The following is a 26,513-nucleotide window of genomic DNA, read 5'->3' as shown; positions in this document are numbered from 1 at the left end:
CCTGCTGACCACACAAAAAGAATCCAATAAAATTGCCTCCCATGTAGAAAACAGCAGAGTTCTGCAATTGAGGTTTGCAGTTAACTATCTCTGTAGGTTAGCTAAAGAGACCATAGACTCGCCATGAAGGCCTCGTGTTACTACTGAAATGCCAAACTAAAGGATTTGGCAACTGAGCCTTAATAGATTATATTACCAACAGGAGGGGGAACCTTCTCAGCTGGTGAAGAGTTCCTGCATCAGCAATTCCTGACTGACAGCTGGGCTGTACCAGCCTCCCTCTCCATGTCCCCAGGGAAGTGAATTCTCTGCCTGATGACTAATTCATTACATTATTTGTGCTTAGGTAAGTCCAAGCCCAGACCAGGCTCCTTCCAATGGTGGATTCCTCCTGAGCTGGATGAACATCTGCTCCATCTCGAGTGCTACCACCACATCAACTCTGAGAACAACTGGAACTGAACCTGGAGGAGCTGCTTGAAAGCAGAAGAAACTGAAAGTGAAACTGGTACAGATCAATTCTAGCCGAGCTGCATTTGGATCTCTAAAACAGTAAGGGAAGATTTGAAAGCTCTTTTGTCAGGACTTTTGGAGTCCTTGAGCTTGAGTTTAAAGTCCTATTTAACATCACTGGCAGCAAACTGATATTCCCCTCCAAGAAGACATGGGTGCAGATAACACAGAGGCAAAATGATGCACCAGAGTTGGATGATCTACTCGATAAATTGAGCCTTGCAGCGTGGTGGGAAGATTTTAAGATTGATAGCTGTGCCTTGCCTGCTCCAATGCACATGAAAGATGATTGACAAAGCCATCAAAGGAGTGTTTGTGGTGCAAAAAGAAGGGGGAGATGCTGCAATCTGAAATGCAGGGAACTCTCAGAACTTTGGGATTGTAAGCCAAAGCTTAGAATTAAACACAGGACTTGGTCTGAGACCTTGAATCCACCAAAGGCAGAGAGCAGTGCCCTCACACCCTGGAAATGTGAGCCAGGCAGCAGGACTGGAGCCCTGAGCTCCAGTGTGTTGGCTGCACACAGCTGAACCCTCCCCTCGCCACCTCCTCACTCCTTCCCTTCCCAAGGCTCACCACAAAGAGGACATCTGCTGAAGGGAACAGCAATAAAGCTGTGTCAGGCTCCCTGCTGCTGATGTATTGCTAAAACTCACACCTGATGCATGGGGTATTTTTGCAGGATCTGAAGTGCTGACCAGAACCAGCAGTCACTTTTCAGCAGGATCAGGCAGCATATGGGGCTGATCAGGTGTGGTGAGCCCTTCAAGCTCAGAATCCTGTTTCTGTCCTCTCTGCCTCCAATTGCTCAAAATTCCATTTACAATCTATATTTTGCTGGCTTATCCTTTGAAACATGAAGCTTTAATCAACTAGTCTTATTGATGTTGTATTAATTAAATCCACACCATAAATGACTGTCAAAATCATCACCTCCAGCATCCAAAATGCAATCTCTATATTCACAAATACCACTTGTGAGCACGATTTAATCTAGCTTGATCACAGACAAGCACAAGGTATTTTGATTTTTCCTTTCCTTCATCCTCCCTGGGAAGCTCTCTTGTCTCTGGATGATAGTGAACTGCAATCTCCCAAAGGCTTCAGAAGCACATGAAACTTCCAAAAGCTGTTTTCCTGCACCTTTGTTCACCAAGGTGCAGCCCCAACCAAGGCTTCCAAGTGTTTTCCTGTGGCTGGACAGGGGAGAAAGTGAATCTTTGCCTAGGACTACTGCAGAGCTCAGGGACCATGAAATAACATGGAATGCCATATCAGGCTCTCAGATTATTTCTCTCCTCGCTTCCTGATTGCTGCTTCTGATTAAGGAAGACAAAGCCACACCAAAACACTGAAGGACAAGCCAAATTCTATTAAGCTCTTTATAGAATTCACTTTATAGGTCCATCAGCCAATTCTGCTCATTATTATCCCATTTTACTGCCTCACCTGTGACTCACTCCTGCAGCTGAGCCCATAAAGGACTTGGGTTCACTCTCAGCAGCCACACCAATGCCCTGACACACAGCATTCTAACCAAAGAAATTCATGACAAACTCATACAAATGATCAATCAGCTGGAACAGGCGAGAATGAAAATTAAAAATGGGGGTTTAGACCAGCAGTGCCCATTTTTCCCCTGCAGCTGACCCATGAGAGGACTGACAAGCAGAGAGGCACTGAACTCTCTGACTCTCAGAGCTTCCAGAATAGCAGCCTTGGCCACACATCACAACAAGTCTGGAACTGTGGGACAAGACAGATCCCAAATTATCAGCTCACCCACACTGATCTTTGCAGCTCCTCTGCACTTTGCCCCACGAAGACATTAGGAGCATTTATAAAAGCATGCAAAAGCAATTACAGTAAAAATAAAACCAAGGTTATAAACACAGTCTGGATGTCAAATTTGCCTCTTTTTCTATTTAGAGCTGGCATTTCAACATGCAAAAAATTCTCACTCCCCCTCTAAAACGTGTGCTTGGGGCTATATAGCACATGCAAAATAAATTGCATTTATATTGGTATTTATATTCCCCTCTTCTCAGCCACACTGCCTTGCTTCTCTTGTTTAGTCAAATAGCCTGCCAGCTTCTCATCAAGAAGTAGAAATTGGTTTTCCATCTCCTAGGAGATAAACAAGGTTTCCCCCCGCCTTGCAGAGGGGAAGCCAAGCTGCTGAGTGCACAGTTCGAGAAGAGTCAGTGCCCAGAAAGGCTTTGCACCATTCCAGTGATGTCTCTGCCCTCTGTGATCCCAGTCACCACCCTGGACAGAGAAAAACCACTTTAAAAAGTAAGTTGATGCATTTTCAGGCAGTCTTCTTTCTGATTTTTAGTTAAACATAGACAACTCTGACTCATGGTGCTGCTGCCTTTCAACTAAGGAATTTTATGTACTCTTGTCATACCAGAGGTCAGTAAAATAATGCTTTATACCTCTCCATGGTTTCCCCTTCCCAGTTCCCAAAAGAACTGAACTATAGGATCAGGCTTTCACACTGAGGCTGTACTAATTCAGGGAAAAAAGGTTATCACACTCAAAGGCAGCATAAAACAATCTAAAATATCTTAACTACATGGCTGTGTAATAAATAGAATAATATAGAAATTTTTGAAGTAATTTTTTTTAACAGTGGCTTTCTAAATCCAAGATGCTGTAGTTTTGCAGTTTTAAGCTGTGACTGAAGTTAAAGATTATGTATTTGCAAAAAGCACATTTTAAAATTGATTCTTTATCTGCTTGATGTCAAGCTGTAAGGCTACAGATACAATGTTAAAAAAAAAAACCCAACACAGGTGAAATATGCAACTAGCTTTCAATTTTACTTCAGAAATCAGACGTCACTAGGACTGGGTTGACTTTTTGCCACGTTGTTGCTAGTTGTAAAATTACCTAATCCAAGAGAGACCTTCTCATGTTGAGAGATCAATTGTGCAATACTTCCTGTGTGGTGTGGCCTTAAAGCAGATTAAGAGAACACAAAGGACCACTCTAGGAAGAGGGACAGCCTTTGGTCACACAGAGATGTCACCACTCCATGGCCACTGGCATGTTGGCCATTTTTCTCAAGTATCTTGCAAGCAGCTGTGATGTAGAAGAATGAGATCTCCTTCCAGGGACACTCTGCTCATTCCCTTGTCCACAGCATGCATTTTTAAAGAGAGAGAAGCCAATCAACCTTAATTCATGTTGCATTGTTCACTGAGTAGCTACAGTCTCATCCAAAAATCCTAATTGTCTAATAATTCAAGTCACCTATATCAAACGGCGCCAAAGGAATGACTAGAAAGCCAGAGGCTGCCTCACACACACACACTAAATCTTGCTCTTAAGATGTCTAGAGAAGCCTTTTTTTGAAACAAAGCAATAAATACTGGCTTCTTGCATAAACATGTGCAGTGCTCTCATGTGTACAGCCTGATACCTCACTGCTGACTGATATCTCACTGCTGTCCCAGGAGTGCTGGCTGTCAGTCTTCCAACATTACAAATCTACTTTCCAACCCTTGAGTTCTGACCATTAACGTGAAACTTGGCACATTCCAGCTAAATGACAAGCACTGTTAATTCCTCTAAGTGCAGACTGGCATCTTACTGTATGGGAAAGCAAATGCAGGAAGGAGAAAGGGAAAAAAAAAAAGAGAGAGAGAGAAAGAAAAAGGCACAGCTGAGCATTTCTGATGTTGCTGTTATCCTACACACGTCATTAAGAAATCTTGTACATCCCTTCTGCAGCAGAAGGTTTGCAGACCTGGCTCTAGGTCCAGCCCTTTCCTGTGGGTCAGCCTGGACTGCCAGGTCCAGCTTCCACCATTATCTCCTGCTCTTGGATTATCCTGGGTTTCACACCTTTTAGCACTCAATACCAAAGGATGCTGAAGTAAAGGAAAAAAGGACACAGGACAAAATTACAGAGCAAAACAGTGAAGGGTCTAGAGGGGAAAGCATCTGAGGAGAGGCTGAGCTTACAGGGTTTGTTCAGCCTGGAGAAAAGGAGACTCAGCACAGCCTTCAGCTTCCTCATGAGGGACAGGAGAGGGGCAGGCACTGATCTCTGCCCTCTGGTGCCCAGTGACAGGACCTGAGGAAATGGCCTGGAGCTGTGTCAGGGGAGGGTTAGGGTGGATATTAGGAAAAGGTTCTTCATTCAGAGGGTGGATGGGCACTGAACAGGCTCCCCAGGGAACTGGTCCCAGCACTAAGCCTGACAGAGCTCAAGGAGCATTTGGACAGTGCTCTCAGGCACATGGTGTGACTCTTGGGGATGGTCCTGTGCAGGGGCAATAAGAGTTGGGACTCCACAACACTTCCAACTCAGAACCTTCTATGATTCAATTAACTGCCTCTTCCTAAGCCTTGAGCCTGTTCTTTGGTATGCTTAGGACTCGAGTTCTTCACACAACACGAATGTGCCAGAGCAATCTGAGCTGCTGCTGAAGCTGCACAGAACACACCACAAAACAGGAAAAGGCTGAAGGCTTGCTCAGCAGCAGCACAAGTTTCCAGCTTGTCCACACAGATGAAGCAGAGAATCAGCCATGAGCTGCCCATGGGGCAAATGGAAAGGGTGAGGAAGTCCAGCATTTCCACTGACCACAATCACAGGCTTCCTTCATAACGAAATGGTGATCAAGCTGCTAAACCACCTACCCCTCATGACCTTCTTGGTTACCCTGCATGGTTCCACAGCACCCTGAGCCCCAGAGAGGCTCCCACTGGCTCCAGGAGACTTTCTGGTTTATCATTAGTGAAAGAGTTCACAGTATCTGTAGGCAGGACAGGCCCCTGAGCACACCAGCAGGCCTTGAATGTACTCTCAGACCACAACTTGAGAACCTGTGATCTACAGGACAGTAATGACATCAAACCTCATATTGGCTATGATTGTCTCCACAATCAACAAGTCACTTTCAGTCACCCAATTAGCCTGGGGACAGACTTTCTGGCAGAGCCTGTTGTGTTAGGACAGGGGGTAATAGTTTTAATCTGAGAGAGGGTCAGTTTAGATTACATATAAAATGGGTTTTATTCATGGTGATGGTGGGCAGGCCCTGGCATGGGTTGCCCACAGAAGCTATGGATGCCCCATCCCTGAAAGTGTTCAAGGCCAGGATGGACATGCTTGAAGCAGCCTGGTCTAGTGGAAAGTGTCCTGGCCCATGGCAGGAGGGCTGGATGACCTTCATAGATCCCTTTCAACCCAAACCACTCTCTGATTCCATTCTGTGACTCCAGCTCTGTGCCTTACCTGACCTTTATTCCACATCCATGTTACACTCATGACTGGTTAAGCACAATTCAGCCTCTTGGTGCTCGTCACCTCAGAGGAAGTCACTGTACCAGCAGTGTGGTACAGTGCTCTGGAGGCACAGAAAGTGGCAGGGCTGGGTACAAAGCAGTCTCTGTGCTGACTCGCTGTGAGCACTGAACCGCTCCCGACGGCAAAATGACTTTTACATGAACACACGGTACTCCACGTTTTCACACAGGCATCTGTGCTCCAAATATTTTAGTGAGCATCCAGCTGTTCTCTCTGGACCCTACTCCAACCATATGCACTGTTTACCTTTCAAATTTTATTGCTCCAGGGGAAGAGAAACCAGACATCATCTCCTTCTCTAAATGCTGGTGTGCTGCCAAGTTCTCCTCCTGTCCACCGTTGGCACACTCTGGGAGCTAACGTTTTCCACAAGCCCAATAACCTGTTTTTTACAGCTAATCCAATACCTGGCATCAGGTCTCCAACTCAGAAGAGGATTGTCATGGGATTATTTTTTTTTTGTTAGTTTACATACTAATTATAAATACAGAGGCTGAATTACAGCCTAAGCAGAACCAAGGACCTGCCTCTGGGGTGTAGGACACCAACCCCCATGTCCTCATGGGTGTGTGACAAATGCTGAAATAAAGACAAAGTATTAATCTCTTTGTGACTGCTTCTGATGTGCAGCACTTCTGTTTAAGACTCTTTTAAGCCTTAAGCATTCCCATGTAAACAAAACCTCAAGCTGCTACAAAGTGATCTTGTGCAATTGGAAATAAATGTTTATTTTGAAATAAAAAGAAGGCATCTGCATATATACAGACAAATCATAAGCCTTTGATCAACCTTACAAAGCATGTCTGCATATAACAAAAACTGTCAGGCTCATAACTTCCTCTGGAAAGAAAACTAATGTGATGTCCTACACCCTACTTATTCACCAAGATTATTTATGCCCCTGAAGAATACTCTTTTGTTTATCCTGCAACAGAAATAAATCCACACTAAAGACCTGTAGCTGTCAGTTAACAGGGCAAGTGCCTTACAAATGAAAGCAGAAACAAGGGTGGGATAACATGGGACACGCTGCCACTGCTGGCACTCTCAGAATGTCCCAAACTTGCATCTCTTGCTTTCCTAATCCACCACGAGTAAACAGGCAACCACAAAGATTACAGGCACCAGCAGAGCATATCTGTCACCACTGAAGCTTCTCCCCTACCAATTAATGCTGCTTTAGCACCACCTCTTACCTCTGGGTTTGAATTTTACCCTAGAGCGAGCACCTGTACTCCCCACTCCTACCCTGATACACCATTCCTTTCCCATAGAGCCATTGTGATCCTTGTTTGAAAGGTGCCACTGGAATTCAGGATTGGGGTTAAGTAATTTCCATAATAGGAGGATACAACAGGACGCTCTTGTATCATCTGATACTACAACAATGATATTTGTTCACACAACTATTAAAGGGAGGATAAATTTAAATATCTGAAAGGCACATATTTTAAGAAATAACATTTAGAGTGGCCCCTGTCCATTGGAGCAGATAATGAGGATGAATAATTTACAGCTGCACTTTCGTGTCCGCTGCAGCCGAGCAGAGCAGCACCGTAAGGAGCTTGGGGAGATGCCGACACATCTGCTCACCAAGTGGAATAATCAGGAGCATTCCGAGCAAGAGTGGTCCACTAACCTGCTTTACTAGGTGACAAATGGAACAGAAAGCAGTGGGAGGACAAGGAGTCAACCAAAAAAACCCAGCATGCTCCCAGTGAGGTCAGAATTTCATGCTTTTGCAGTACTGCACGTTCTGCCTCAGAGGAAAGCAGAACTATGCTCTAGTTTAACCTCTAAATGATGACAGATTCTTGCTAAAGGTATCTTAGGGTCAAAAAAGGGTGCGTGGTCTGGCACACTTGCATTCAGGCCTTCCAGCTGTGCCTCAGGGAGCTGGGAATGGTATCCTGGGAGCAGCATCCACTCATTCCTCAGTTGTTGTTCTGGTAACAGTGAGCAGAATGCAACAGCTAACGAAGCAAACACACGCCAAAGAACTCTCCAGAAAGCCAAGCAAGTCTCATCGTACAGCTGGGGATCCAGCATCATTTGATACCTCTTCCAGTGATGTGCACGGGATTGAATTAACACACTGAACACTAATTTAGTACAGATGTTGCTCAGGTGGAAGGATGGTGCAGGTTTCATCAGGGGATTGCCTTGTAAAAAGATGAGGAGCATCTGGAGGAATAACACTGGCATATAAAAACTGCCATTACAAAGGAGACAGATGGATGAAAAAAATGTATCTTTGAACAGATTAGAGAAATATATGTGTGCAGCTAGGAACTGCCAGAAAAGACATGCTACAGTCTGGAATAACCCTCATGGAACACAGGGAGCCACAGCACCTTGCAATTGTGTCAGGGGACAGCTATAAACAACCTCCTCCTACCATACAGCTGTGAGAGGTTTTGCTTATCCACCTCTACAATGTTTTTTATTAAGATCACAGTCTATTTATTACCCAAAAATAGGAAAAAACAGGTAGACATAGGGTGATTCAATGTAGCACAGGGAGAATGGTCACCATATATCCACAGAAAAACCTGTACAATTTAGAGCCAAGACCCTCTTCTCAGCAGCACTTTGTCCACTAGAGTAGCACAAGCAACTGTCCTTTGCAAAACTTTAGAAGTCATTTTGAAGTTAGGTTTGTTTACCCATCCACAAACAGAAAATGACCAAATACAAACCCAAAGAAAGCTGCTCATGATGGATGGCTCACCTATTACCTGCCTTGCCTATTATTTACAACATGCCTTAAGAGAGTAGCACTTTTTTGTTGTTTTAAAGACTTTCCAAAGTGCTTTCAGCATTCTACTAAGCAATAGGAAGCATTTCTGTCTATACACAAATTTTACTGACTGACATAGTAAGCAGCCTGCAGCAGAAATCTAAGAAATTCATTCACAAATGCCAGATCACACATCCAGCCAAGCAGAATAAGAACCAGGAAAAGCCTCAGCTCTGCTGTACAAAACTCCCTTGTCTTCACAATCCAATATATGATCCAAAGATTAGCTTACAATTCATGCAAGGTAAATCAAAGCCAGCTCTGGAGCTCTGCAGCATGTCTGTGATCAACGAGATCAATTAGCAAATGGATTTTAGTTAGACCAGTCTAAAACGAGATTACATTAGGCTCATACTGGGAGGCTGGGTTTCAGTAGCACAGCCCTGTAGTTTCTGTGCTAAGCCCAAAACAACACAGAAGTATCCATTGCAAAATCCATATTCAACTGGAAACATGCACGCCAACAGCCAGCCCCTGACAACAGCTACTCCATTCCCTCCCAAAATGCAAGGAACTTGCTCCATGTCCTGTGACAGGGACTAGAGCAGTGTTCTGGGTAAGGTTTGTGTGAAGTCATGTACTAAACCTGGCCTAAAGTTCCTATGAACAAAGGCAGAAGGGCCTAAAAAAGAGAAGGATGTAAGCAATAGGGATGGAAAAAAGCTGTTGTTTCATTTCCAGCACAAAAGGTGAAGGAATTAGTGTAACTGCTCTCCACTTAAGGGTAGGTCAGGCAGTCAAATTTATATAGGAGTGGTTCAAAACAGTTTGGATTATATTCTCTACAGTACAGAGGAAAAGACCCTCCAAAAATGAACAAAACACTGTTCTACTGATGGAAACTGTCTTAAGTCATTGCTTTCCTTTTGTTGAGGCCTTTAAAGCACCAGAGGAAGCAGAAGTACAGGTTAAAATTCTAACAGTGTTTAAAAGAGCACAAATATATAATTTTATTCTTCACCTCCTCTTGCTTGGCCAAATATGTTTACACACAAACATCACAGCACACTACAGAAAGAAATCAAAATGCTGAATTATAACACTTTACAATGAGCAACTCAAGCCCACCTTGAAATCCTAGATAACCCTAGTCAAGCCCAGGAAGTCACATTCCAACATTAGACTGCAAAGTTCTATTAGCACAGACACCATCTGCTCCCACTGTCAATAAATCAATGGACAGAAAAGAGGGGAAAGAAAGGTCTTATAATTGCTCCAGTCTCCCATAAAAATATTGCTGGGTTTTCAATAACATCAGTAAGTTGTCTTTAAAAGTTACTATAGTCAGTTTGGCCTACACAGAAGACTTCAGCTCCTCTTAGTCTTATGCTCTTGGAGAGAAAGTTTTGTGGTGAGTTTTATGGAATTTTGCTACTTTAAAATAATAAAGCAAGACTTAGTCTTTGCCATTGTATGCTGAGTTTTCCAAAGATAACCCACAGATTCTGGATTCTAGGACCATAATCTTTAGAAACCTAGTTCCAGGACCTGTACTTTAGAGAAAAGTATGATTCTTCTAACAAAATCAGCATGATGAGTTGAGTGAGCTGCTAAGTGTCAGATTAAATCTAAAAATTACACTTGCCTGAGCATTGCTTCCACAAAGTTTTCAGCTTGGAATGCATCTCTGAAGAGTTTAAGGACAGACTGCCCCATCCCACATACACTCTCTTAAACTACAAATTATTGCAGCTCTGGTTTTAAAATTCTAATCGAAGAACAGGTGGAGTCGAGTTAAATTTAAAAAACAAATCACATTAACTACATCACACCTCATTTCCCAGTTCTAATCAACAAAAGGAAAGTAATTAATGGCCTAACATTTAGAGTGACCAGTATTACTGGTGTTAGACAACCGACTACACCAACACTTGTTCTCCTGCTCTATAAATATACAAGAAGCTCAGAGCCACGTTCAGAAATTAGTAAAATTAACTCTGCAATAAAAGTGAAAATAATAAAGGTAAGGAGGTTATAAAGCAGTTGGAAATCCACATGAAGGGCAAGAAAATAAGGAAGCAACACAGAGGCTTCAGTACTTAAAAGACAACAAAAGGAAGAAGGATACAGAAAGTAAAAGGCTCTATTAAGAAATTTTGCACAGATCATCACTTAATTAAACAAACCATTTAACATTCAGTGAGGTTAAAACCAAACACCTTACTAGAATAAGCTAGAGTAGTCAGAGGCAATAAGCACATGCAAACAAGAAGATATACTCATGCCCACATGGGAGAGGCAGCACAGCATTCAGGGAGGACACAGAACAAAAGGATGAGACTCTTCCAGCTCAAATCACCAGTAACAAACCAGGAACCAGTGTCTCTCCAGCCCAGCTATCTCCCAGAGTGGCAGGCTCTCACAGGAAAACAAAGCTTTATTCTCAAGCAATGAAGAAAATACTTCCACCACTGAATGACCTTATAAGCAAGAGGAATCCAGCTGTTGCTGTCTCAAACTATACAAAGACATTTATTGTCCCAAGGAAAGAGGACAAAGAGTCCTAACAATCAAATATAGCATGCAGGCTGCGAAAGGCCAGGCATTTGCCCATCAGGATATTAAGTTTACCAATTTAGGAGGACTGAGGACAGAAAAGTAGCAGGACTACGTGTCCAGCACCCAGTGCCAAGAAAAACACAACTATGGGTTACAATTTGCTTACCTTCTATAGAAGGGGCCTGGTCCACAGCTGCATATAGCATCTCTTTCAAAGCCTGCAAGGGAGAGGCAGAGAACAAGAAACACAGTTAGTATTAAAAGAGGAAAAAAATTACACTGTTTTGATATGCCTGTTTAAAAACAAAAGCAATTAAAGCCCTTTTATCCTGCAGACTGGCACAGAAAGCTATAGTACATAATGTCAAGGCTATCACACGTATTTCTGTTCACAAGTGAAACGGGTTCATGTTTACTGACTGCTTTGTCTAAAGCCTGGTATCTTACTAATCTATAAAATTTATTCCAAGTGTACATTTCAGCATCTTCCTTTGGAAAAATGTTTCCCAGTTGGTAGGATGCTAAGGGCTTTACATTAAAAAAAAATGGAAGAAATAACAACCAAACCTGAAGTGTTGCGTGACACAGAGGAGTTTGTCAAAGCAAATGGAGGAAAAGCAGCCTCAGGGATTTTTCATCACTGTTATACAGGATCACAAAAAACACATCGATTCTAAAAGCTGAAGACAACATGATAAAGGAGATTAGGGAACCAAGGGTGATGGCCTTCTCTACAGGTGGGAACTGAAGGGCAACATTAACACCAGCCAGAATTAATTAATGAATCAGGTTTCAGGTCCTGGAGGCACCATGAGCTGCCTTGCAGCTCCTTTCTGGAAGGCTTCTTCCCACGCAGTTGTGAAAGTGCTGGTATTACTCCAGACACAGGATAGAGATTTGCTCACTCACATCCACATAAACTGAATTCAGACCAAAGACTGAAGGAATGAGGTGAGCTCAGGGGAGGGTCACAATGATGCTCAGAGGGTGGGAGCACCTCTGCTATGGAGACAAGGTAAGAGAGCTGGGGGTGTTCAGCTGGAGAAGAGAAGGCTCCAGGGAGCCCTTAGAGCCCCTTCCAGTGCCTAAAGGGGTTCCAAGAGAACTGAGGAACATCTGGACAATGGCCAGGAATGACAGGACAAGAGGAAATGGATTCAAACTGACAGAAGCAGGTTGGAGTAAGATATAAGGGAAAAAATCTTTACTGTGAGAATGGTAAGGCCCTGGCACAGGTTGTCCAGAGAAGCTGTGGCTGCCCCATCCCTTGAAGTTGGACAGGGTTGGAACAGCCTGGTCTAGTGGAAAGTTTCCCTGCCCATGGCAGGGAGTTGGAACAAGAGGATCTTAAATGTCCCTTCCAACCCAAAGCATTCTAGGACTTCATGAATAACCTTAGCCATAACTTTGGAACTAAAAGCCAGAGCAAAGAACCCATTCCTACTGCAAAGTGATTTGCTTATACACACCTCACACCTTAATACCCATACTGAACATGAGTACCCTCCTCCACCACCACAAAAAACTGACCTTATTCCCTCATTTTTGAGCCCACAGAAATGTAAAACAAAAAAAGTAATTCAGGTCTTCTCAGTTCCTATCTATTCTGCCTGATTCTTAGCATATCCCATACTTCCATAACCCCAAAAGATAGCAGAAGCAGAGGTGTGTGTCACAGTGCCCCAGGATAAAACCTCCTAGGTTAAATGACAAATCCCCCAACACCCTGGAGGTAAAAACCATCAGCTCAGCAGCAGGGAACTGAATGCTGTTGTAACACATTGGGTAAACACAAGGTCTAAAGGACAAGTCTGTTTATCACAAGATACCCAAGGTGGCTGCTTACACCGGCAGCTCTGGCATCTCCCAAAGGTCTGGCTCCTGAGTCCACAGAGGTCTCAGCAAAGGTCACTTGCATAATTGTTTTCCCAACTGAGCCACTGCTGGATGATCCTCATGCCAGCAGCACAGCTCTCCTCTGCTCTTGGTGCTTTTCTAAAATTGCTCAGGAGCACTGGCCACTTCAGTCCCTTCCCCCCAGGACTCACTGGTCAGCAGCACATGATCTGTCTCTGCACACCAAATAGCCAAAAAATCTTCCTCCTTTTCCATCCCAGTCATCATCCTCACCTACCTGTAACTTTTTCCATGAACCACGACGTGACACAAGACAAACAAACCAGAAGAGACAGCATATTGAAAGTCACTGTAGTAACAACTCATCTCTTAACCAGAGGTAAACCCGGTATAATGCCTATCTCTGGTTTTATCAGTCATTTTTTAAAAACACAAATTACAAAGGACAACATTGACAGTCCTGCACTAAATAATCTTGAAAGCTGAAGGTGTCAGTCGTCCCACAGACCTCTCCCCATGCAGACTGACATAGTACAATCTGGCAGCTGCAGGGCAGCAGATTTTGTTACTGCTTTCCTGACCTATATAAATAAACCAATAACCTGAAAGTTAAACACTCAGTGCTCCTTCACACCTAAACTATTTAGTCCTCTAGATTACAGAATCTTAGAACCGATCATTTACAAAAGTTATCCATCACTGTCAATGTGAAACATTCAAGAATTACTGTTTGTGCCCTCAAACTAAACAAAATGGGTTATTTCCCTGCTTTAGATTGTGCCAGTGCTACACCTTACACCATCAGTCAACTTGTGTAAATACATATAAGGGAACAAAAAAAAAAAAAAAGGCAAAAAGAAAACACTTGAAAATGCAACCATTAGACCTTATCAGTGAACAAAATCAAGGACAAAAACCTTAAAACGTTCAAAAAAAAACAACCCACTGTTTTAAAGGAGTCTTTCAAACCACTTAGCTCGTCTGCTAACAGCCCGAAGGACAAATAGTGAAATAGCACAACAGATTTGTGTCAGGAGGTGGCAAGCCTGGGTGTGAACTGCCTATCATGAAGCTGGGTTTGACAGCAGAATTGGCCACCTCCCAAAAACTGAAAGCGTTTCTGCAAGAGACACTCTGAAGGCAAGCAGGCAACCTCAGCTATCCTCTGCCCCCACCCACTTCCTGCTGCAGGTGGTGTCTGGGAGAAATGTCGCCTAAAACTTAGCAACCTGTTCCTCTTCTGCAACAGCAAAATGACTTAAAACCATTAAAAAAAGGGAAGGGAGGTCACCTGCTCACACCTTTACCCAACTCTCCCATGAACTTTGCACCTGTAATAATTGTTCTGCTCCTCCCTCCACAGCTGTTGTGATTTCAAAGGTATTATGTATTTTTCCTATAAAAATGCCATCAAACTTCTGCTGAGAAACAATTTCAGGCCAGATTTACTGCAACCAAACAGCCATCTGGCAACTGGACAAGTGAGTTGTACAGTTCCATCAGCTGGATGTGCAGATACACATTTACATTTAGAAGTCTGAGCAATGCTCTCCTCCTGAAAGCAATCCAGAGAGGGACACGAGAGCAAAGGAACCCAGGAGGATTTCTGGATAGAGGACTAGCAACCCAAATATTTCCCTGCATCAAAAATGAGCATTATATGCAGCAGAGCACACTCCTAGCCAAAAAAAAAAAAAAAGAAAGCATCAGCTGAAATTCATGCAAGAGTTACCTGAATTTGTTCAGTACTATGTGGAAATGAGAATTCAGTCATCTGACACAAAAAGTTGGGATTGTGTTTGTTTTCATGTTTTTCCTGTTTTCCATTTTTTTCATTTTCATATTTTTCCAAAGGAACTGAGGGGTAAGTGAGTGGCCCAAAATTCTCAAGGCAAAAATGTACACCGAAGCAGTGCATATCACAGCTGTAGTTTAACAGGCTAGGAAAATGTGACTCACTTTACAGAAGAAAATGCACTGCCAGACCCCCTAAAACAAGGTGAGCAAAGCCCTCCACTGCTGCCGCCAGGGTGAGGCACATCCACATCATTTCATGCAATCTTTAGAATGGAAATTTGGAATGGAAAGCCAAATCAAGTCCATCATGGTTTAAAGCTCCACATTATTGTTGGCTCAGTCATGGTAAATGTCTTTGGGAAAAGCTGAATGAAACAGAATAGCATTCACTGCCATTTTCCCTCTTTTCTGTAAACCAAGTGCTCCTTCTCAAAGAGCTTAGACGTACAGTAATGGTCACTGCAGAGCTTTTACTGAAAGCAAATAATACCAAAATATATCTTACTTATGTCTGTTTAAAGAAAATGAATGTTTTTTGCTCTCCCTAAAGCTCTCACCCTGACTGCCAGCCCTAAGCTCAGGCAACTACCACATTTCCTACAAGCACACTTAGAATATTTAAACTGATTCTTTTTGGAGGGAAAGAGCATGTGGATGGTCAGAAGTTTTGAGGGCTGTCAATTGGTTAACACCACCTGAAAGTGAAACTACACTTTTAGGTATTGAAAACGCAACAATCCCATTCCTCTTTCCAAGGTTATCACCAACAGATTACACCTGGTCTGACAGGCAAAGCTTGCTCCAAATCCCATGGAAGGATCTCACAGGTTACCTGGGTCCTGCCAGGCTCCAGGAATCACCTGCTCTCCAGTGGAAATGACCACAAATACCAGAGTGGAAAATAAAGATGAGGGCGTGTAAGCTTTATGATACAGAACGACTTAGAGAAAGCAATTTCTGCATCATCTTTTAGTCCTCTCATGGGGAACAGCTTCAAACTGAAAGACAGCAGGCTTAGATCAGATATGAGGCAAAAAATCTTCCCTGAGGGTAGGGAGGCCCTGGCAAAGGTTGCCCAGAGAAGCTGTGGCTGCCCCTGGATCCCTGGGAGTGTCCAAGGGCAGGCTGGATGGAGCTTGGAACAAGCTGGAATAGTGGAAGCTGCCCCTTCCCATGGCAGGGGATGGGACAAGATGATCTTTAAGGTCCCTTCCAACCCAAATCATTCCAGAATTCTGTGATGTTGAATGTGAAATCCTGGAAACAGGAAGAATCTTTTCAGAGTTAAAAACCTACCCAAGAAGATCTCTGAACTCAGGTGGTTCCTGTGTTAATTAAGAAGGAAAACATATAAACTGTGAGGAGAAGAAACATTATAACACTATTAAATATACAAATAACCTTTGAAAATGTTACTGTGACACCTTCTGTAAAGCAGCACTGCACACAAGTAACACAGGCAAAGTTTAACCCTCACAGTTGCCAATCAACACCTGGGAATTTTTCTGGACAAAGGAAGGCTGGGTGCTTTTTGCTCCAGGTATAATCAACAAGTAAATGGAGGTGGTGCTGGGCTTTTATGCACTGCACCCACTCGACCACCAGTTACTGAATAATAAATGCCAGGCTATTCCATCAGTCTAATATGCACAAGCAGGAGGCTGACTCGCATCCAGCCAGCTGCAACAAGGCAAACAAAGAGTTTGAAAGTTATAACTGAAAGGGAAGGTGAGGTTGGTATTTTCCTTCACTCCACATTAAGCTGTCTATCCAAGGAGGGGATTACTTGTGATTAGAAAGAGCAACGACTTGAAGGAAGTTTTTACTGAAATCTACATCTTAAACTGGGCTGCAGGAAGGGAGAATGACATAATCATAGTGCCCTAGTTAAAACGGCTGAAAATTAACCTCCCATAATGAAAACAGCGGCCGACGAGCAGCAGAGCTCTTCACACATTAATCGAGGTGTCGTAGTTCACTGGGTCTCCTTCCCCTCTCTGCACAGCTGTTTGCTCAGCATGCAGCTAGATCTTTCACCCTTTTATTTCCCCTTTGCCTTCCTCTCCAACACATCTCCAAAGCTGCTCTTAGGAAGATACCCAAGTTTTCTGTTTTCAGGAACAGAAGACAACTCTCACAGGGATAACCCATTAGAGACACGATGCGGAACTAAGCTGGCCCTTTATTTTACCAGGACAATGGTTTTCCTCCACCTCAAAGACTGATAGCATTATCTGGCCATCTAGCTTTCCACATAATTCAAGGAGATCACAATATTGTTGTAAAGCCAAATCCAACTGCAGCTTTTATTTAAACATCCGTTCCTCTGCAGTCAGGTAAAGGAAAACAAAGGAAGAATGAAAAGGATAGATATAAACTTCTCAAGCTCGACATTATAACAAAGCAAGCTAAGATAAATGTGGCTTTCCTTGCCAATGCAGACAGATTAATATGGATAGCATAAATAAATTGCTATTATAGTCCTAGGGATAAAATACAGGCCCTCAAACAACAACAAATGTTGCGTGGTTTTCACTGAGTCAATCAGTCAAGAAGTTTTGCTGATCGTGGCTGTCCTATAATCAGCTTTCCGTTGTCTAGATTTAATTATTACTTGTGGAAAAGACATCGCTGGCACCTGCCACTTTTACTGCTGACATTGAAATAGGAAATGGTTTTACTACAAATAACCACCTCCAGCTCCGTCCAGTTCCAACCAAGCCCAGAATCGGTGTGATAAATCCGAAACGAAGCAATCAGCATGACCTTTAGCAGGCTGCCGTGATAAAGCCCGAAAAAGCTGTGTTCTGCAGATAATTCACGATTAATGCAGCAGAACTTGGTGCAAACAGTGCTCATAAACGCCCCGACTGGAGTGTGGAACAGCGAGCTGCAGAGCCTTACTTAAAAACCATCATAAAACCGGAGCTGATGCAGGTTTGCTGCCTTCCTCGTTTTGGGGGGCTCGGGGAGTTGAAGGGGGTTCGGAGCCAGTTTTGGGGGGCTCGGGGAGTTGAAGGGGGTTCGGAGCCAGTTTTGGGGGGCTCGGGGAGTTGAAGGGGGTTCGGAGCCAGTTTTGGGGGGCTCGGGGAGTTGAAGGGGGTTCGGAGCCAGTTTTGGGGGGCTCGGGGAGTTTAAGGGGGTTTGGAGCTTGTTTTGAGGGGCTCGGGGAGTAGAAGGGGGTTTGGAGCCAGTTTTGGGGGGCTCGGGGAGTTGAAGGGGGTTCGGAGCCAGTTTGGGGGGCTCGGGGGAGCCCAGAGCGGTGCCGGTGGCCGCCGGCAGGGCAGGGAGGGCGCCGGGAGCTGCCCAGCCCAGCGGGATCGCCCTTGGGAGGCCGGGAGCGCTCAAAGTCACCGCTCCTCCGGGAACCGGCGCTGGTGCCGAGCCCCCGCCGGGGCCGGGGGGGTGCCCGGTGCCGCGCGTGTGCCCGGACCTCCGTCCCCCGGCAAGAGCTTACGGGCGGTAATTAATTCCGTAATTAACGAAGCGGACGGCCGGGGGGTGCCCAGCGCCGCAGCCTGCCCGCCGCGGCGGACACACACACACGCACACGCCGCCTCTCCATCAGCACCGCCCCGCGGCGCGGGGCCGGTGCCCGGGGCCGTACCTCGTACTGGATGTACTGCTTCCGCCACTCGGGGGTGATGTGCGCCGCGAGGTGCTCGGCGAACTTCATCCTGCCGGCGGGCCGGGGCCGCGCTCGCTGCGCGCCCGCAGAGCCGCCTCGGCGGCGCCTGGCTGCGACCGGGCGTCGGTAGTGGGGGGCGGGGGGGGTCCGCCGCCACCGCACATGGGCCCCCGCCCGCCCGCCCCGCCACTCCTCAGCCCGCCTCGGGCCTCCTCAGCGCCGCCCCGCCGCTGCCGCCGCCTCCCCGGCCGCCGCCGCCGCCATGTTCGCCACCGCCTCCCGCCGTCACCGCCCGCAGCCAACCGGCACCGGCACCGCGCGGCCCCGGCACCGCCGCCCGCCCACCGCCGCGGGGCGGGGCCTGCGCCCGGCTCCGCCCCGGGCCCGTCCCCGGCACCGCCGCCCCGCCGCCCCGGGGCGGGCCTGAACCCGGCTCCGCCCCGGGCCCGTCCCCGGCACCGCCGCCCCGGGGCGGGGCCCGCGCCCGGCTCCGCCCGCGGGACGCGCCGTTCCCGCGCTCGCCGCCGGGGGGCGCCGCGGTTCGCGCGCGGTCGGGGTCCGGTTTGGGGCGCGGGAGCGTCACCCGCGAGCCCCGGGAGTGCGGGGATGTCCGGGAACGGGGACGGGGACGGGGACGGGAACGGGGAATGGGAATGGGAATGGGAATGGGAATGGGAATGGGAATGGGAATGGGAATGGGAATGGGGATGGGGATGGGAATGGGGATGGGAATTGCGACGGGGATGGGAATGGGAATGGGAATATGGAATGGGAATGGGAATATGGAATGGGAATGGGAATGGGAATGGGAATGGGAATATGGAATGGGAATGGGAATGGGAATGGGAATGGGAATGGGAATGGGGATGGGAATGGGAATGGGGATGGGAATATGGAATAAGAACGGTTAGGTGAACGAGGATGGGAACAGGAATGGGAACAGGAATGGGAATGGGAATGGGAATGGGAACAGGAACGGGGATTGGAACGGGCATGCAACTGGGGATGGCAACGAGAATGGGAATAGGAATGGGAATGGGAATGGGAACAGGAGCATGGAATAGGAACAGGAAGGTGAATGAGGATGGGAACGGGAATGGGAACAGGAAGGGGAACGGAATGAGAATGGGGATGGGGACGGGAATGGGAATGGGAATGGGAATGGGAATGGGAATGGGAATGGGAATGGGAATGGAGATGGGAATGAGATGGGGATGAGATGGAAAGGAGATGAGAATGGGATGGGATAGGATGAGAGTGGGGATGGGGACAGGGATGAGATGGGAAGGGAATGGGAATGGGAATGGTATTGGAATGGTATTGGAAAAGGAATAGGATGGGATGAGATTAGCATATGATGGGATGTGGACGGGATGTGATGAAAAGGGAATGGTGTGAAGATGAGGTGAAATGGGAAGGGGATGAGAAGGGGAGAAGTGTAGCAGGGAGAGTGGTGCACATGGGAGAAAAGAAGTGGCAGAATGGGAAGGGATCAAGGAGAGGAAAGACAGAGAACAGAGGTGAAGATGGGAGAAAGAATAGGAGAAACTGCAGGAAAGAGTAAGTAAGGATTGAGGGAGAAGGGAAGCTGGTCTGACGGGCCACACGAGACCAGCAAAAAAGGGAAAGAAAGATAAGAGGGGAAAATAAAGGGTGTGGAGAGGAAAGGGAAAATTTTCCAAAAGCTGCATGATCTCCACCGCCTTTGCCCTTGTACTGCCCATCAGTGCCAGGCTGGGATGAGGGGAGTAGGGACTCCAGGGCAGCTGTTGGAGCAAACCCACCTGCACAGGGCCATGTCTGCCATGGAACAGACACCCCTGGAGCTGGGGATTTGGCACCCACTGGATCATGGCCTGAGGGACCAAACTGGAGCCACTTGGCAGGGGGCTGCAACCCTTGGTTATCCCAAAGATCCTCAGTGGCCCTAACCCTGCCACTCCCCAGCTGCTTGTTTTTGGGGCTTTACCTCCTTTGAAATGAATTTTGGTTTCCTTCAAGCCTCCCAACCTTTGGTGTGACAGTTTTCATCTTTTTCCCACCCTCGGCAGGGCCGATCCCATCCCCTCGGCACCACAAGGTCCCTCCCTGGCAGCAGCTGCCGGAGCATCCCTCCCCCTGACACCCGCAGAGCTCGTTTGCTGCTCAGATTTATGGGGGTCCTGTGCAGGCTCGGGGATCTGTGATTTGCGAGGGCTGAGATTCGCCTGGCTCTCGCTGATACCATCTCTTAATTACGCTTGCAGCAAACCCTTTAAACGAGCGGAGCTTTCGTGCCCTCGCTGCGACGCTTGGCGCTCAGCGAGCCTGCCCGGCGCTGGCCCTGGCACGAGTGGCACAGCTTGACTTACATTTCGCAGGTCAGTGGCTTTTCCATGCCTCACCTTGGCATCAGCTGTGCCTGATAACACCGGTGACATCGCCCCGGGCCGAGCCTGCTCCAGCCCCGGGGAGCTGGCATGTCACAGCTGGCATGTCACAGCCCGACCCTTTGAATCCTGTCGGGCTCCCGGAGATAACTTGCAGCGGGGGGGGCAGAAAAGAGGATTAAGAAATAAATATTCTCTTTGTTATTTGCGGGAGGCATTGCCTGGGATACGTACTGGGGTGTATAATAAATTAATGTCTTCTGATACGACAGCTGGTGATTTTCATGATGGAAAATAACCAGCAATCCCCCCCACCCTTTATTTATTTTATATCAATAAATGCTATTTTTTTATCATTAAATGAAGACAGATGGTAACAGGGGAGGCAGAGCAGAAGCTGGGTTCTTTGCTCACCATTGCCCAGTAGAAACAGCTCCATTCAAATATCTGATTGGCAAATCCCTGCCTCCCGTTATCAGATACCCCTTGGGACCACACTAAGCATCCTCGTGTTTCACTGCTCTGCTGGGACTTGGGGCTTTCCAACTCCTCTAAAGGTTTCAAAACTCGTAGGTCTGCACATCCAGGCTTGGGGGAGGAATGCAGGAAGGGAGAGAGGGCAAGGAGAAGCCTTAAATGAAAGAGAAAAGGCCACCACTCTTCCATGCCTCTACTGCCTTCCGCCCACGGCTGGGTGGAGGGCAGGCAGGGGGAATCCAGGCAGCACTGAGGAGGGATGCTGGGCCCAAAAATCTTAGTCTTGGGTCTGGATCTCTGTCCCCACAGCCCAAGTTTGGATCCCAGTCTCTGTACCTCAGGTCTGAATCTCACTCCCCATACCTCCCTTGCACAAGGCTGCCACGTTTTCCTCATCTCTCTCTCTCCTTTTTCCAGGAAAGAGTTTGCATTGTGATTTCCCCCATGCTGTTGTAGTTAGGAAAAAAAAAATCACAGAAGCAATGTTATTTGCATTTTAAAACCAAGCAAGGAGTGGGCTTTCCGCCAGTGCAGTCTGGCACTTGCTTTGTTGGGAGCATATAGAATAATTTATAAATAGCATGGTGGGATTTTTTTAAAATATATAATTATACTTTTAAAGCTTCTGCATCGCTGGGGAAAAGAAGTCTTAAAAAAAAGGCTTTAGAAAAAATAGTCTTGCCAAGGGAAAATTTGCTTTACTGACATTCATAAAATCACAAAGAGGAGGGTTTTCCATCACAGGAGACAATGCAAGAAACCCATGGACCTCCTCCCACCTTTTCCCCAGGCAAAAGGATTTTAAGATGCCTGGATATTTAGGGGCTCCACTTGGCATGGGAGGAAGTGCATGACCATCCCTGGCCCCATGAGCAGAGCAGGATTGGCTGAGCCTGGACCATGGGGTCAGGGGGATTGGTGTGATTTACAAAATGCCCTAAATTCCCTTGTCATTCAACATCCGTGGAATCTGAGCAGATAAAGTCAATTTTCCACTGAAAACAAAAGAAGTAATGCCCAATCCCAGGGTTTTGGGAGCAGTAGACCATCCCAGCCTTGGTGCAGAGGCAGGGGAGGCATCAGGAGGGCCAAACGCTGCTCTTTGCATCCTTCATTGCCCTGCCCTGCCCTGCCCTGCCCATGTGGGGATTCCTGCTCCAGAGGGATGACCCAGAGGCTTCACTGCCACTGCTTGGCAAGGAAAACAAGGAATAAATAAATACAGACGTAAAAGCAAATTGGGAACAAGCTTGATGTGGAACAACAAGAGAATTGAGTAAATCACACCAAGAGAAGCTGCCCTGACTGCCAGGATCAATAGAGCATCAGCCCTGGCCTTGGAACCCCCAGCCCTGAGCCCTCCCATTACCAGCTCCATCGATGGCTGTCTTGAGGAACGGGGTCGATATATCAGATTTCCCAGTGCAAAAATGCACATATCCCCCTGAGCTGGAGCTATTGATTTTTCTCATATTTCTTCTCCCTGGAGCACGAATGAGGGTGTGATGATGAGCACTAGAAGCTGGGGGGGTCCCAGACCCCAGGGAAGAGGCAGTGCACAAGGTCAGACTGGGAGCAGAGTGTTTATACAGCCAGGTTAGCCGCCTGCAGGAAGTTCTGTAAAGCCAGGGGAAACAGTGGCTTCCAGGACATAATAATGCAGTGGATTGATCTGATTCCAGTGGCAGGGATGTTGGTATCCATCCATCTTCTTCTACACACTGCCTTGGCAGCTCCTGCAGATTTTCCAAGGTGGGTAAGATGATGCTTTTCTCCCTGTTTCAGGAGGAGACCTGCCAGGAGGGGTTGTGCTTTCCTCCACCTTGGATGCAGCAGGGTCAATTTGAATTTGACTGACTGAATTTGATCCTTTGGGACTTGAGTCCATCTCAGATGTGGATTTAGGACTCAAAATTCCCCACATGGATGGGGCAGCTCATGCAGACATGGGTCTGTGAGCTGTAACCATGCCCTGCTGAGCTTGCACATCATCAAGAGAGGATTTTTCCCATGCGTGGCTACACACCTGAGGTTAAAAGTCCCAACACCAGGCAACAACATCGCCCTGACTGGAAACCCATTTATAGGTTTGGCTGCTGCTGGAACACTCAGGGATGCAGCTACAGGGGGAAAGAAGCAGCTCCCTTTTCCCAGGAGCGTGCCCTGTGCTGGGAGCAGAGCTGCCTCTGCACCGGGTGACCTTTCCTGGTCTGACTCCCGGCAGCTCCTGGCAGCTCACACGTGTCCCCTCGGCAGCATCCTGCCTGGAAATTCCGAAATCAGCCCTCCTCCCCGGCGGTTCCCTGCCCTGGGGCTGCCAGGAGCGCAGCGTGCCCCGCTGGGATGAGCCCCTGGGAGCTGTGCCAGGGCTGGGGACTCGCTGTGCTGCCTCAATCCGGGAGCAGATGGGGGGGGTTTCACGCCCTTCCCTGGTGTGTAAGTGATTGCTCCTGGATGCTTTCCAACCCACATATACGTGCCTGCTTTAATTTCTGCACGCTTGCTTTGTGTGAGAAGACAGCAGCTGACCAGTGGTTAAGAAAACTGAACGCACTGAAAAGGTCTAAAACTAGAGAAGAAATAAGAGCTGCTTCCTCCAAGCCCCAGGGCTGCCTGGGCTGCTTCCAGGAGAGCTTGGGAAGTGCCTCCAGCATCCCTGATCCATCTCCAGGACTGCTGCACTACTAAATCCCCCTGCTGAAGCTGTCCCCACTGCACCTCACCATGCATAGATTACCCCACCGTGCTCTGGAGCAGCACAGACCCTTATCCCTTTGGGATGTTTTCCAGGGAACAGGGGCTGGTATAGTGCCAGGTGGCCTTGGGACCGTTCCTGTCCTGTTTACACCAATCTCACCTGCCTTGTTAAACACACTCCTGCCTCCCTGACCGCTGGCCCTTTCCCAGGGGAATACACCACATGAGGGGAGTGAAGGAAACCCACCAAACAGCAGGAATGGAGGTGACCTGGGATGAGAAACAGCATCCATGGAGCTGCTGCTGGGTCACACAGCCAGTGCCACTGTCACACCAGAGTCACAGCAAGCTGTGCTGGAAACACAAGATATTGGCATTTCTTGGTGCATCGATGCTGCAGGCACCAAGCTGCCACAAGCACAGTGAAAAAGCTGGGGGAACTCCTCTTTCCTGTGCCACTCCCATGACACAGCCAAGGACTGGGGTCATGCCGTGTGAGAGGTCCTGCTGGGAAGAGCAGCCCATGTCCCTGTGTGACACCAGAGCTGGTACATGCTGGAGGATGTCACTGCAATTCTCTGCATTGAACTTGTGTCTCTTATCCAGTGTGTCAATAATGACAATGAAAACTGAGTGCCAGAGAGCTTGAGGTGTGTGGTAATAGCTGTGGCAGAGACTTCTAAAGCTGGCTGGACTTCCTAAGAGTTTTTGGAAATCCTGACATAGCTTTGTGGGTTTTCTAACGACCTCTGGACCTTATCAAAGTGCACAAAAGGCCACAGGCTTCCTATTTGCAAGGGCTGTGGTCAGAGGCTATAGCCAGGTGGGAGTAAATCTCTTCTCCTCTCTGACAGGACTGGAGGAAATGGCCTCAGGCTGCTCCAGAGGAGATTTAGATTGGATATTAGGAAAAATTTCTCCACTGAAATTGTGCTCAAGAACTGGAACAGGCAAACCAGGGCAGTGGTAGAACCCAGGTCCCTAGAATTGTTCAAAAAAAGTGTGGATGTGATGCTTAGGAACATGTTTTGTGGTGAACAAGGCAGTCCTGAGTTAATGGTTGGACTCAGTGGTCTTAGAGGTTTATCCAACCTGAATGATCCTGTGGTTTTAGGGAAAGAACAGCTGCTCCTGCCAAACCTGGCTTGACCCTGCCTAGCTTGAGCCCTGAGTCAAGAGAATCCTTAGGGTTTCATCTCCTGCTGATGTCCCCAGTGGGCTGCAGGTGCCAGACATTGTGCTCCAGTCAGCTGGGACATCTCTTGGGACAGCATTAGGTTGTCTGTTCCTCCCTGGAGGTCTCATTTGGCCTGGAGAAGGAAATCACATACCTCAGGATCATTTCCTTATGCACCAGGGCTGAGTCTGGATCATCCACAGGTACCACAACATGCAGGTCCAGGTCCTGCAGCCTCAGGACAGATGTCAGATCAGAAACAATCATTTAAAGCAAGTAGGGATGTGTTCCAGAGGTCCTTGTGCCATCAGGGCAGAGAGAGAGGGCAGCACATCAGGTGGGTTCTCATCCCAGCTCTGGATAAGTCCATGCTGGGAGCTCCATGCTCTGCTGGATCTCTGGTTTCTGATGGCAGCTGTGAGCCAGACACAGCCTGGCTTTGTCCTCACCACAGAAATTAGCCCTGGAACAAACCACACCTATGTGGGACTCCCTGGAATTTCTTCAGGCCTCCAAGCAATGCCAGCAGATTTGGCAAGGGTCACCCTCACAGCCTGAGACCCCCATGCCCTGCAGATCCTCTCTGTCTCCAGACATCATCACAATTTTTACAAATCTGGCAGGAATTAGCCTAAAACCCTTCTCTGGCTAACAGGGGCCACTGAATGGGCAGGGGCTCTCACACCTGGGCTCAGCCCCTGCAGGGTGACGTGGAGGAGACACTGGGTGTCCCCTTCTTCTGAGCCACCCCAGCCCCACCAGGACATGCTGACCTGCAGCCCAAGCCATGCTGTGGGAAATAGTAAAGGTAATAAGATTTTTAGAAAGCTGGGAAAAGTTGGCTTTAGAAAGAGAAAGAATAGAAAACTCTGAACTTGTGTATTGTGTATTGTTAATAGAGAGCAGACAAGCAAGCATTGTGTGAAGCAGGTGTAGGTGTGCTTTTAGTAATTAACTAGAACAACTATCTGTAAGCTTTGGCAATATGCTGTTGGCCAGAAAGTTTTTAAAATGCTCTGCAGCAAATAAATCTCTAGCTACTGCTAGTTGTACGTGAGCTTTTGCCATCTTTCCATTGTCTCAACCGTGTAATGAGGCTGATGCTGCAAATAAAACTCAAAGACATACCCCAGCAGTCCCACCCTGTTCATGAAAACTCCCCAACACACCATGCCTGCTTTATTTTACAGCCAAAACAAGGCACAAATCCCCCTCCACAGAGCCAGAAGCTGAAATTACCTTTCTGTGGTGCAGGTTTTATCTTTTGTGGTTCGTGGCATCACGTGAGGGAAATCTGTAAGTAAAAGTCAGGCTGGAGCCATTTATAACAGCAGCCCTGTGATTGTTACTCCTGACAGCTGCAATTACAGGCACTC

General features: G+C 47.1%; 1 protein-coding gene and 1 long non-coding RNA gene across 2 annotated transcripts in view; one reads left to right on the top strand and one right to left on the bottom strand.

Moving 5' to 3' along the window:
* Positions 1 to 18,702, bottom strand: part of XPR1 (xenotropic and polytropic retrovirus receptor 1) — a 114,276-nt gene extending 95,574 nt beyond the window's left edge. Inside the window, exons 1-2 of the mRNA XM_021545923.4 lie at positions 18,397 to 18,702; positions 11,302 to 11,353 (exon numbers count right to left, since the gene is read on the bottom strand). Of these exons, the coding sequence (XP_021401598.1) occupies positions 11,302 to 11,353; positions 18,397 to 18,465 (121 nt within the window). The 5' untranslated portion in view covers positions 18,466 to 18,702. The remainder of the gene's footprint in view (positions 1 to 11,301; positions 11,354 to 18,396) is intronic.
* LOC110478959 (uncharacterized) lies at positions 5,855 to 26,194 on the top strand. Its single transcript, XR_002466842.4, has 3 exons — positions 5,855 to 17,726; positions 20,664 to 20,777; positions 23,049 to 26,194. It is a non-coding gene; the product is annotated as an uncharacterized LOC110478959 (long non-coding RNA).
* Positions 26,195 to 26,513: the final 319 nt, after the last annotated feature.

Source organism: Lonchura striata, chromosome 8 (genome assembly GCF_050655825.1).
Source record: "Lonchura striata isolate lonStrDom1 chromosome 8, ASM5065582v1, whole genome shotgun sequence".
Taxonomy (NCBI): Eukaryota; Metazoa; Chordata; class Aves; order Passeriformes; family Estrildidae; genus Lonchura; species Lonchura striata.
This window is presented reverse-complemented; position numbering and strand designations above follow the sequence as displayed.